We start from the raw sequence: 12571 nt of genomic DNA, 5'->3' as shown, positions 1-12571 counted from the left end.
CGAAATAAAATTTTGGTCACTTCCTATGATAATGAGGTCATCTATGTACACTAGAAAATAGGCTCGAATGCCACCATGAGAGTAAATGAATAGTGAACTGTCATTCTTTAAATTGACAAATGAATTTGCGAGAATAATGAACTTAGCTCATTGTACCAAGCCCGCGGAGCCTGCTTTAACTTGTATATGGCTTTGCAAAGTTTACAAATGTGTGTTGCTTTTTCTGGATTTTTAAAACCTGGCGGTTGCAACATATCAACCTCATCCTGGAGAGTTCCTTGGAGGAATGCATTGTTGATGTCCATTTGTCTCAATGTCCATCCACGCATTAGAGCAAAAGATAAGACCACCCGAATGGTATTTGGTTTGATGACCGGGCTGAATGTATTGGTATAATCAAGGCCCAGTCGTTGGTGAAAACCTTTGGCCACAAGACTTGCTTTGTACCCCTCAATACTACCGTTCGCACGTCTTTTTATCCGATAAACCCATTTGCAACCTACAACATTCAAAGTTGGAACAAAAGGTATTAGTTCCCAAGCCCCGTTACCAATTAGGGCATTGATCTCGGACGACATTGCTTGACGCCATTAAGGATCACACATAACTTGTGTAATTCCCATTGATTCTATAGTCGGTGGAAGTGGATGTTTGGTGGTGATGTGATTGATTTGTTTGGGCTTGAAAATATTGTTTTGAGATCTAGTGGTCATTTTGTGAGTTCATGTAGGTGGATTTACGAGTTCTGATGGTTGGTCAATGATGATAGTGGCAAGTGGGGTTTCGGGTGAGTTGGAAGTAGGAAAATTTTGAGTGTTTGTTTCATGTTGATTTGGGGCAAGAGATGCGGATGCTTGGGGTAGGTTTCCAAGACGTGGCATTTGTTGGGATTGATTTGAAGTTTGGGAAGCCGATGAGGATGTAGCACAGGCTGAAATGCTGCTTTGAGGGGGCACTTGTGCGGGTGGTCCGGTGGTTGGCAGTAATATTGAGAGAGAAACAGTAGATGGAAAAGGTGAACCTTGAGAGGATGACACGACACTCTTAGAGTTGATAAATGTTTTGTACGGGAATATGTTTTCTTCAAACACAACATGGCGTGAGATATAGGGACGATTATTTTGTGGATCAAAATATTTGTACACACTTTGTGACAAAGAATATCCTAAGAATATACATTGTTGAGAATGGGGCACAAGTTTATTTGTGTTATATGGGCGTAACCACGGATAGCATAGACAACCAAATGTGCGAAGTTTTTTTATAATTGGGAACAATTCGGAATAGTGTTTGAAATGGTGAGCGCATGTCTAAAATGGGTGTTGGCAAACGATTAATTAAGTATGCAATAGTTTGAAAAGAATATGACCAAAAAGAGGGTGGTAAGTTTGCTTTGTGTAATAAGGCAAGTCCGGTTTTAACTATGTGTCATTGTTTTCTTTCTGTGGTTCCATTATGTTCCGGTGTGTGTGGCGATGTGGTTAGATGGGAAATACCGTATTTTGCAAGAAAGTGTTTCAGGTTTTGAAATTCTCCGTTACCATCCGAATATAAGGTTCGAATGGAGACAAAAAATTATTTTTCAACCAAGCTTTTGAACTGTTCAAAAATTGGGATAACATCTGATTTTTTTTCTTATAGGATAATGCTAAGTGTATTTCGTATAGTGGTAACCAAATATAACATAATAACAAAAACTATCAATTGAAGCAATTGACATGAGACCCTAAACAACGAAATAAATAATATCAAGCGGAAAATGACTCATGAGAGTTGATACTTCAAATTGAAGTTTGTGACTCTTATTGCATTGACACGCATCACATGATAACTTAGAACTTGCGATTGACTCGGAAGACGAACGAGTTGGAAAATTATTAAGAACATGACTTAGAATGTGAAATGAAGGGTGACCTAGTCTATTGTGCCAAACCATTGGTTTTGTCTGCTCACTAACAAAAACCGTGAATTTTGGATGTGTATTTGTCATCCGATATACACCATTGCTAAGCCCTCCTCGAAGCGGCGTCTCCCCCGTTCGAAGATCCTTAACCAAAAAAATAATTGGCAAAAAATTCGATAGATGAGTGGTTATTGAGACAAAATTGTGAGATAGAAATTAGGTCTTTTGCGCTATGAGATGCATATAAAACATTGGACAATTTAAAAGTATGGTTCGGGTAGGATAAACTAGTAGAACCAACGTAACTTATATGCAAACCCGTGCCATCACCAATGACGATCTCGTCGAGACCTTCGTACTCTGAGTAAGTGGTGAGATTGTTAAGGTTGCTTGTGACGTGGTGTGATGCTCCCGATTCTAGTAACCAGTTGTTTTCTTGGCGTGGAGCTATTGCAACATGAGCAGTAGGCTCAGAGAGACTGTTTCGGATTCAAAAATAAGATTTGGCCGAGTGTCCATATTGGTCGCAAAATTTGACATGTCGGACGAGGCTCTCTGTTGTCCCGATCAGAATACCTTATGTGAGAGGATCCATGATGCTAGTTAGATTGGGAATAATTTTGATGATGGTTGCTGCGATTGTTAGACCAGCGGGAGTTGCTTCCTATACTGCGGGTTCTATTGCTGTAGTGGGCCATGATTGGTGCTGCTTCAAGTCTGATTTCTTCTAGAATCAATTGAGTTTCATAGGCCACTAACTTGTCATGCATTTCTTCAAAGCTGATTGTGTTTTCACGAGCTTTAATCGCTGCTACGATTTCTTTGTATTCGATTCCAAGTCCCCGAAGTGCATGAATGCCTAAATCATCATTGGAAATAGGAGTGTCAATGATTTCTAATTCATCCGTAAGGGCTTTAAGTTCTTGCAAAAAATCTGAAATAGAACGTGAGTTTCGGCAAGCGGTAGAGAGTTGATTCTTAAGAAGCATAGCCCTTGATCGGGATTTGTTTGCATATAAATTCATGAGCTTTGTCCAGGCAGCATGTGACAAATTGCAAGAGGCAATGAGAGGAATCACGGCTTCAAATACGGATGCAAAAATTGCGTGAAGCAAGAGTTGATCTTGGCGAATCGAGGTCGTTGAGACTGGATTTGGCACCGTGTGATTTTCAGTTGAAATGGTGAGAGGCTAACGGATTGAAGTCCCGTCAACGAATACCATTAAATCATAACCAATGATCAACGCCTAAAATTGAGCGTGCCAAGAGGGATAATTGGCAGCGGAGAGCTTGAATGGCAATCATACGACTGTCGAGATTGAAATCAAACCATTAGGTGCAGCTGTCCTACTGGAATTGGACCAAAATTTGAGTTGGTTGCCATGGCTGGAGGATGCAAAAGATTACTGAAAAAAAAATTCAAAATGGCTGGATCAAAAGGCTCTTAGGAGCAAAATGCTCAGATACCATATAAGAAAAGGCTCAAACGTTTGTGAATGATTTTCATTACTATCATTTACAGATTGTACAAGTTTATAAAGAGAAGAGAAATTTAATTTTTGGCAGAGCAAAAATCAAGCAATGCCAACTCATCTATAATTGCAAAAATCAAGGAATGCAACTCATCTACAATTTGTAAGCTAATTTGAAATTCAAAAAGATATCAAAAGGATTTCATATCATTTCATATCTTAACAATATAATAAGTTATTTACATATGTATATGTTGAAAAAAACCTGTAATTAATTTTGAAGTCGATAAAATAATTCATATTATCTAATATCTAAGTTAATGTAGTGAAATACTATTTTGTAGATTGTCTTAATGTAAATTCGAATGTTAAAGAACAGTTACACAGGATTGAATTTGGTAGAAATGACTTAGACGCTATTTGGAGAGCTCGGATGTTGTGCGAGAAGCTCGGACATTATCACGTAGCTCAAACTTTTTGGGAGTATTTCACTGCGACGACTAGATTATTATAAGATATATTCGAGAGATATAATTGAGCTATTATATTATTAAAATGGCTAGCAAGTCAAGTTGAATTTGTTCTTGGAGATCATCAATCATAAAGATCAATCAATGACGTGGAAGGGAGACGATGATGACTTACCTAATGAAGAATTATGTCTTTGGAAACCAAAATCATAATTGTATGGACGATTTGATCTAATGGAAGTTTCTTTCTTTGGTTTACCTCAATAACTACGAAATCGTTTGTATACAATTGTCGTCCAAACGAGAAGTTTGGAGAGTAAACCTTTGGATATCTTGTAACGAGCAGTTGGAGATGGATGAGTATAAAAGGAGACATCAAAGTTGAAGAGCGTACACATGAGAGAGTAAAATCTTAAATTCCAAGCACTGTAATGTTTAGAGAGCTTCACATCCTTCATATATTATTGATCCAAATACCGTAATACTTTGAAAAGTTCATTCAAGTATGTGTGTGTTAGGCAAGAAGTCTTTCGACTCAAGAATCGCCACCGTGTTGTAACTTATGAGCTATTCATCGGTGGAATCTAGCCGATTGGTTGCCAGCGTGAAGAAGTGGACATACGCTTGAACAAAGCCGAACCACTATAAACTCTTTGTACAAATTTTATCCCTTAAACTCCTTGTTATTATATTCTAACATTTGAATTGTGCACTCTGTTGAATTTGAGGACACCTTAGATCTTGTTAGTGATTATGTTCTGAACTAAGCTCTGAGCTTATCCACTTAAATTTTGTATTAATTTCTAAAGTTCATTGATATCACATATTTACCCCCTCTAGGCGATAATGCTAGCACACAACAATATATAGTGTTGAAAATGGAAAATCCAACTATCTATCGAATACACGTAAAGCAATATTAAGAAACGCACACATTTTATGTTTAAAACATCATATGTGTCTGGATTGGCTTTACTTTTTATTTTTTATTTAATCAAAATCTTGTGAGGCGTTCGCTTTAACTTTTGTTAACCCAAAGTACCTTAAACTTCAGGAAGACACAAATATCGACATGCAAATTTATTATTGAATTTTTTCATAACTTCTAAAATTTTAGATAGTATTTTAATTTTTGCTGAATACACCACAATCCATGAAGTACGGACACGCCAAGAAGCTCGCCGCGTGGGTGTCGGACATGTGTCGAACACCAACACGCGTCTGACACGCGATCAACTCGTGTCGAGCATCCGACTCGTGGTCAATGCTGGCGGCACGCGAGTCGGTGAGGTCACGACGCTGCTATGGTCAGATCTTGCTGGGGAAAGGGCGGATGAGGGGGAGAAGGGCGTCTGGTTCGCTAGCCATGAGAGATGAGGGAGAGAGACCGAGAGAGATGAAAAGGAAGAAGCAGAAGGGGAAAGCAGATCCAGAAGAATTAACAGACGCGAGGCAAATCCATGGGCAGCGACGGCGACTTCCTGCTCCTCGATTGCACCTCCTTCCTCAACAGCTTCCACTTGTCGTCGAAATAAACTGCCGGCGCGAAATCGCTAGCCATGCGAAGATCTTGTTTTCTCCGAAAATAAAGTTTGCTTTTTTATGGGTTGGTTTTGGTTGAACGAAGTTGTCTCTTTCCTCTTTCCCCTGCCGCGGTGGGTAGATTACGGCTGAGGGAAGAAGACAGTGTGATTGAGAGAGAGAGAGAGAGAGAGAGAGAGAATTTATGAGGTAAAGTGATGGAGGAGGAAGAAGACGAAATAGAGAAGGCGGTGTACCAGGGAGTGGTAAATATTTCGTGAGATCATCACCGGGGATTTCGTTGGGCTTATTTGTCTTTTTAAGAGGCTGGCTTTTGGAGTCAAATTACGGGAGTGCCCATAGCAGGAAAATTCATAAATTCTTTATCTATTTATTATGCATATAAATATATAAATTTAATATATAATGTGTCCTAACGTGTCGAAATTCTTTATTTTTCAGAAATTATGTGTCGGCATGTCGTGTCGTGTCGTGCCGCATGTTGGTATCGATGCTGCTTAGATCACAACAACAAGCTAATAAGTTCTTACCTTAAAAAATGGATGAAACAAAAACTCTGTTGATGTAATAGCTTTACTGTCAAACTTTTTCAGATGGAATATTGGAAATTCAAATAGCTATTCCAAGGATTATTATGGCCCTCATTTTTATTCTGATGACTCACTCAGTAGAGCCAAATGTGGATTGGTTCTACCAACCCAACCCACAATTGAAATTAGCTAGAGCGGGTAATAATCAAACCATCTGTCAATCATTGCAAAACATTCTTTGGGTTTATACTCCGGAGCTGTGTGACCCCCTCCCTGCACCACGGCAAAGGGAAAAATGAAAAAGAGGAGCAAGCATTATAATTTCAAATAATCATTTTTCTCGAAAAGAATACGAGTGTCAAAGTGTAAAAGGGAACCATAACGGCTTGGCCTTACCTTGATTGTTGTAAATGTCAAATCGTACTTACTATTCTCCGAATATAGTATGGAGTATCTGTCCAAAGAGATTAAGAGCAAGTTAATACATATAAATATATAACATTCCACAACTCCTCGAGCGTACGCGATACATGCACGTGCATGAGAAGGGAAATAAGATAAAAAGAAATTTCATGTGACAGAAGAAATGTTGCCATACAAATTCACAAATCGCTCAAATACCTATAATAGTCTAGAACCAACCATTCGAGGTAAGAGACGTTTTAAGATACGTAAGACATTATTCTGTAAATTTCACTTCCTTTAAGCAGAACTCACTCGGGTATCGTAGGGTCCCAAAAAAATCCTCCCTCTGTGGTCTTTCTTGTTTTTGGTGTACAGAGTGCATAGAGCCAAGAGCCAATCGAATGAGAAATTTGCGTGAAAAATGTTTTCACTATAGAAAATAATTTATATTTAAATATTTTCATGGACAATGAAAAGAAAATATTTTTCGTTCATTTAATATCACAAACGATATAAGCAATTACTTTTCTGAAAATATTTTTTAAATCATTCATTTTTCTCAAAACAGACGGACCCTAGTATTATTCTCAATACAAACAAATGATCAAATTTTGGGCAGCTACTAATTAGATCCAGATGTGCACTGCTCACAATGGAATAAATAATTTCATGATATAGAGAAATAGAAAGCTACACATTCAATGAAGATGACATCTAACTAACGAGAAATTAATGGGTCATAGTAATGGATTAGGAGGAAATTACTACCCGGCCACTTGACCATCGACAAACCAAGGCGACCACGGACCAAGTAAAGTCAAATTAAGTGATCTTATCCATTCCAGCGTACCCACGTACGGAAGAGCCAAGTCATGATCACCACTACAATAAGAACACTTTTCGTCAATGAAAGAAAACGTCTCTGCTTTATGTGACATGACAAATAAACTGTAAAAAATAAATTTAAACCAGGATGAGAAACTTATCCATTTAGCTGACGCAATACCTGTAAATTAGGGCACGAAGGGATGTCTTAGAGAGGTATTTATGATAAACTACACTATTAAGAACGTCCTTTGTGTAAGCTAGACTGTAGTTGCATCTATCCCACTCTGGCTTCGTGCCCTGAATGTCATTATCAGGTAATTCAATATAACTGCATAAATGTCGGTGACGCCCACAAGAAAGAATGTTTCTTCATACCTCTCGGACGTTCAGGGCTTCTCGGACGTTCCTATCATTGGCCCAAATATAAGAATAGAGATAGTTGTAGCTCTGTTGAGACAGAGAAATTTAAGCAAGTGAAACCATTGCATTGGCTATTTATCAAAATTCACAGGTTCCTCATATATCGCCTTACACATATAGATAGATGCTATACTTTTAGGCACTGAATTCATGGATTTTGAGGGAATCAATTTAGGATGTACCCGACACCATGGCCTTGATTGTTGAGGCATCGAAACGACGTCAATGATATTCTCTTCCAGTATGCTTCTGCTCCATTCTAACCTCGTGTGGTTAGGAGTTATGATACTACACTTGGGTTCCAATATTTGACCCAAATATATCTTCTCAAGGCACTGGAAAATTTTACAAGGAAACATATTCGAGTGATTTATCGCATACATACATCTTGGTAAGAAAATATAAGAGTGATGGGGCAATAGCACTTACTATGGATACCATTTCAAGGTCAGCTAGACAAGCTCCGTTGGTGGGATCTACATTCACGTAATCTCCATTGCAATCCGTTTTCGTTGACTTGACGACATGAATGCAAAAGAAAAATCACGTAAACGTCGATTCATATGTAATGATTATTACTTATATATGTATATTATATTCTTAGATGTTACGTAGATCTTAGTAGAGTTAAGATATGTTGTAAATTCACCTCGTAAAGTTCATCTGATATGAGAGCCGTCTTGTGACCGTATGGAATTCTTTGACTGATGTCCTTTACTTCACAAGTAACCGGATTGCCTAGCACATAGCCCTATGCAGATAACCAGAACAATAACACTTTACTTAACATTTTTGGCTTTAGTATTTCAAAGATATGAAGTTCAAATGTTGAGGAAATAGTAGCATACATATAGCCTTAGTGTGAAATACGAGAAGAGGACATGAAGCATAACGTTATTAAATGTCGCAAAACGTGATTATATTTCAAAGGGAAAAGAAAAAAAAAACATACAAGAGTATTACATACTTTGAGATTCATTGGCGGCTCACGTCCAGCTTCATTTCCTATACAGAAAAGCAAACATAGTGTCTTTTTTGTTTTTCTTTTATGAAGAGAAAATAGCTTCTGGAGAACAAGAGCAAAACAAAAATCAAGTAATTAATTTGAAAGGAAAATTGTTTATGGGGTTACATTCTCTCCGGACAATATGTAGGGGAACTTCAAATACGAACCATCGTATACTTCTTTAACGATGATGGGAACGATCACACCAGAATAAGAATCACCAGAGATGTAAAGCGGATTTATGAGGAATTTGGGGTGAGACATAAGCCACTGCATCAGAAAAATCAAACGAAAATAAGGAACTGTATTGGTCCAGGCATTAGCTCCAATAATTGTCATGGGGCATCTAATTACTATGAGGCAACATAATGTCGGTATCAATGAAGATGGTTACCTTTCTTAAGAACTCGTACGTTTGTGCTGCCGAGGAAGTGTCGGTCTTGTTGGATGCCGTCCATGTCGTTGCATATGAAAACCCCGTCCCTACTGGTGCGTCCAAAAATATTATGTTGGCTATCTGTCATAAGAAAAGGTGACGAACTTTTAGTCCCGAAGGTTAGACGATACGAACCCTAGCCGAGAATTAAAGGTAATTTACCTTCGTCCAAGAATAGGGATTTAACCGCAATACCGGTCTATTTCCGCTGGAATTTGAATAATCAAACCGCAACGGACCTGTGAAAGCATACAAACATCAAGATCATGGGTGATCAAAATCATTTAAAATGGCTTGGCTTTCAACAGCTGTATGGGAATCTAGCTGATAGACAATTTTCATCAATAATAAATCTAGTACGCAAAACTCTTTCCCAAACTATAAAGTCCCAAGAAATCGTTCTCTAATTTGGGGCCACATCCTTCAGAGAGCAACTAAAATCATGCTGTACGATAGCAAAGTTAGGAAATAGCTTTTTTTCGTCGAGGAAAAAGTTTGTGGTGGGTTTATTCCAAATGAAAGGTGTTGAGAAAGTATGAAAGTTCACATCTAGTGTAGGTAATAATACATAGAGGCGTGCAACTAAAATGACGAAGAGTCAAAGGGGTTTTTTTCTTGGTGGAGATTGACTTTGCAGCATGATCGCACGTAAGACAAAGCCTATGTGTGATAAGACGCCGATAAATCTTTGTCCGAATTGATCATGCTAGATATGCTACAGTAGAAAAGCAGAGAGGCAAATGACAACGAATTTGGAGAAACCGTTGCCTCACTTGAACCATGCGTGCCCAGCCGGAACCGGATCCCCTGCCATAATGGCAGGAAAAACATTGCATCCCCACCCTCCATCCTTTTTTATGGGGGAGGGGGGGGAGCCTTTGTGGCAGGGAATCCAGAGGCTGCCCAGCTACCGTGGACCACTGCATTGGTAAGGGTCTCACGTGGCGCCCCCGTTCATCCAAAAGAGCACATGAGCTCGGCTCACACGAACCGGTCAGATCAGGTGGGTCTCGTGTGGAGCCCATCTGATCCAGCCGCATTGCTTTATAAAGACGCGGCACATTGGAGAAAGTGTGCTTGGGATCAACTCGAATTGGGACCAACTCTTTATTGACATGCACATGTGCAGCACCACACCAAGAAATTATTAGATGAATGTGGCGTACATAATAAACCGAATATGGTCGACCGAAAATGACAGGCCGCACAAAAATCTGACGATTCGGATTCAATTCAATAGACGGACTAGGTTCATGGAATGCGTGCTTGGAACGACCACCTCATGAAAAGATTTATAACTTTGAATGAGGCTAAACAATGAAAAGAGTAGAGCAGTTTTGGTTAGCTTGAGTCTTCATCTATGTCCTGCCGAGGCGAAAATAAGAAGCGAGAAAATAACATCCATCTAACGTTCTCAACTACTCTTTTTTCTAGTTTCCAAGCCAGCCAGCCACGCACCCACCCAAACTGCCATCCCCAACACCACCCGCCCCCACGCCCCCCCGGGCCAAACCACAACAATGATATTAAATGCTTCTCAAGCCAAGTTTTCCCTTTTAATCAAAGGGAGAGAGAGACTAGCCCACACACATACAAAAATGTTTCTCTCTCTCTCTCTCTCTCTCTCTTCTTTTCGGGGGGCTAGAAGCACACACAAAAATGTTATTTTGATCAAGATAGGACACTTTTGTGTGGGAATCCTTCTCCTTTTTTTGGAGCGCAGCTATTCTTTTGGTGCAACTATTGCTAGCACGATATGTAAGTATAAGGAAAAATTGTCCAAAAAAATTCCTAAATCTATCGTACTTTTGCCAATTCAATCATAAATATTTTAATTTTGCCAACCGAGTCCTACACATTTTTACATTTTAAGAATTAAGTCTGTCGAGCCCAATTGACAAATGTATCGATGAAGAAGGAGTTGTATGGTTAGTTGTTCTACTACGGTCTATAAGGAATTTTGTTGCAGGCCTTTGAGCAGGTTTGACATTTTATTCTCTTATAAAAGGGATCCCCATCACTTGAACGTCATTGCTTAATAGTCGTGTCAAGAACGATCAGTCGGACGTATTTTTTCATAGGTAGAACCTTTGCCTTTGGAGATTTTCCCTCGATGGATATCAATTAAATATTTCTGTGTTCTTTTCCTCATATAGATAGATATACATAGATGTGTACATCATATGACGAGAAGTTGCTACGAGGTCATGAAGATCTTTTCAGAACTTCGTCGCCGTGCTTGTGTCCGTGCTCGTTCGCATATTTAGGGGAGCTCAATAAGTCACCACCTTAATCATGTTTATGTTAAAAGATAAAAATAAAAATAAAATCATTTTTATGTAATATAATATAGCACAGTCTAATAATCTTCCAAAAGAGATAGGCTACCGAAAGCTCCGCATCACCAAACAACAATGCTAACGCAGGGAAGAAGAAAAAAGAGGAAGAAGATGACAATGAGGATGCCTGTGATTAGTAAAGGAATTAAAGTGAGAGAATGGACCTATTTCGAAGAGGAGGCCCGATAAAGCAGAGCAACCGGGACCGCCGGTGAGCCAAAGCAACAAAGGGTCATCCTTGGGGCTCCTCTCGGACTCGATGAAGTAGTAAAATAGCTGCACTTCCTCCAACTCTCCTACCCCTACGTATCTGGAACCATTTTTGTTGCACCACCGTTGAAGTAAACATTAAGAAGAAGACACTCGTAACTATAACTCTTGAACATAAAGAAAAGAGAGATAGCGAATCAAGTCGCTTTCTGAATTGCAGCTGCTCATAATTCATATAATTCGAACTGACCCTGTTTCGAGTTTGAAGGGAAGATCCCCGGGGAAGCCGGGAAGGCTCTCGACAATGTCCGATTGTGATGGGACAACATTGGAGATTAAAAGCAGCAATGGAAGTAGGAGATGCAACATCCTTGGCTCGTCCAACCAAGAGAAATGGAGGAGGAAAGAGAATAGGCAAATATCTGTAAGATTTCTCCTTCCTCTGTGCGGATTTCTAGGGTTTATGTAGGCTTCGAATCTTCACTGACTGCCCATCCACTGGTCAAATAACATGTGCACCCATACCTATTGAACAAATAACGTGTTAGGGACATGGAAGCACTACCACTCGTATATAAAATTGATTCACATAATAATGCCACGGATTGGAACTAGGTGTTCAAATATGTAGGTATATATTCAAATATATTGGATTTAAAGATTCTGTATAATCTCTCACAGCTTTAATATCGGAATGTAAACATTTTCCTTCCAACAATAACCCTTTCTTAAAAAGATTTCGAATCTTGAAAATAAAATGATCGCTGATTGGAAATTGACTCGGTAAGGCCCTCCCTCTCTATCTTTCCAAGGAATGGAAGGACAGAGGCCGTGCAGATGGATATATGCCTTTATCTGTCACATACACGTGGGTTGCGCTCGTTGCGGGACTTAACCCAACACCTTCTTTCCTTGTACATTCATGTATTTCCGTTGTCAATTTGTACTTTCACCAATAACTTCTCGATTACTTAATATTCCAAACACAAGGGTGTTGTACTTAATCATTC

The 12571-nt window shown here is 39.1% G+C and overlaps 1 protein-coding gene across 2 annotated transcripts in view; it reads right to left on the bottom strand.

Annotated features, from left to right (window-relative positions):
- Window positions 1-12018, bottom strand: part of LOC115735651 (serine carboxypeptidase-like 1) — a 29284-nt gene extending 17266 nt beyond the window's left edge. The window contains exons 1-14 of one of the 2 annotated variants that reach the window (XM_048272788.1): window positions 11812-12012; window positions 11516-11661; window positions 9175-9251; window positions 8971-9093; window positions 8744-8846; window positions 8538-8575; window positions 8220-8321; window positions 8000-8086; window positions 7753-7905; window positions 7526-7597; window positions 7329-7447; window positions 7091-7204; window positions 6314-6371; window positions 5914-6190 (exon numbers count right to left, since the gene is read on the bottom strand). In XM_048272788.1, the coding sequence (XP_048128745.1) occupies window positions 6107-6190; window positions 6314-6371; window positions 7091-7204; window positions 7329-7447; window positions 7526-7597; window positions 7753-7905; window positions 8000-8086; window positions 8220-8321; window positions 8538-8575; window positions 8744-8846; window positions 8971-9093; window positions 9175-9251; window positions 11516-11661; window positions 11812-11930 (1395 nt within the window). In that variant the 5' untranslated portion in view covers window positions 11931-12012 and the 3' untranslated portion in view covers window positions 5914-6106. Of the gene's footprint in view, window positions 1-5913; window positions 6191-6313; window positions 6372-7090; window positions 7205-7328; window positions 7448-7525; window positions 7598-7752; window positions 7906-7999; window positions 8087-8219; window positions 8322-8537; window positions 8576-8743; window positions 8847-8970; window positions 9094-9174; window positions 9252-11515; window positions 11662-11811 lie in introns of those variants that run through there. The other variant, XM_048272789.1, reaches the window with a different exon arrangement.
- Window positions 12019-12571: the final 553 nt, after the last annotated feature.

This window comes from Rhodamnia argentea, chromosome 11 (genome assembly GCF_020921035.1).
Source record: "Rhodamnia argentea isolate NSW1041297 chromosome 11, ASM2092103v1, whole genome shotgun sequence".
Lineage (NCBI taxonomy): Eukaryota > Viridiplantae > Streptophyta > Magnoliopsida > Myrtales > Myrtaceae > Rhodamnia > Rhodamnia argentea.
Note: the sequence above shows the minus strand (reverse complement) of the source record. Positions and strands in the feature narration are given on the sequence as shown.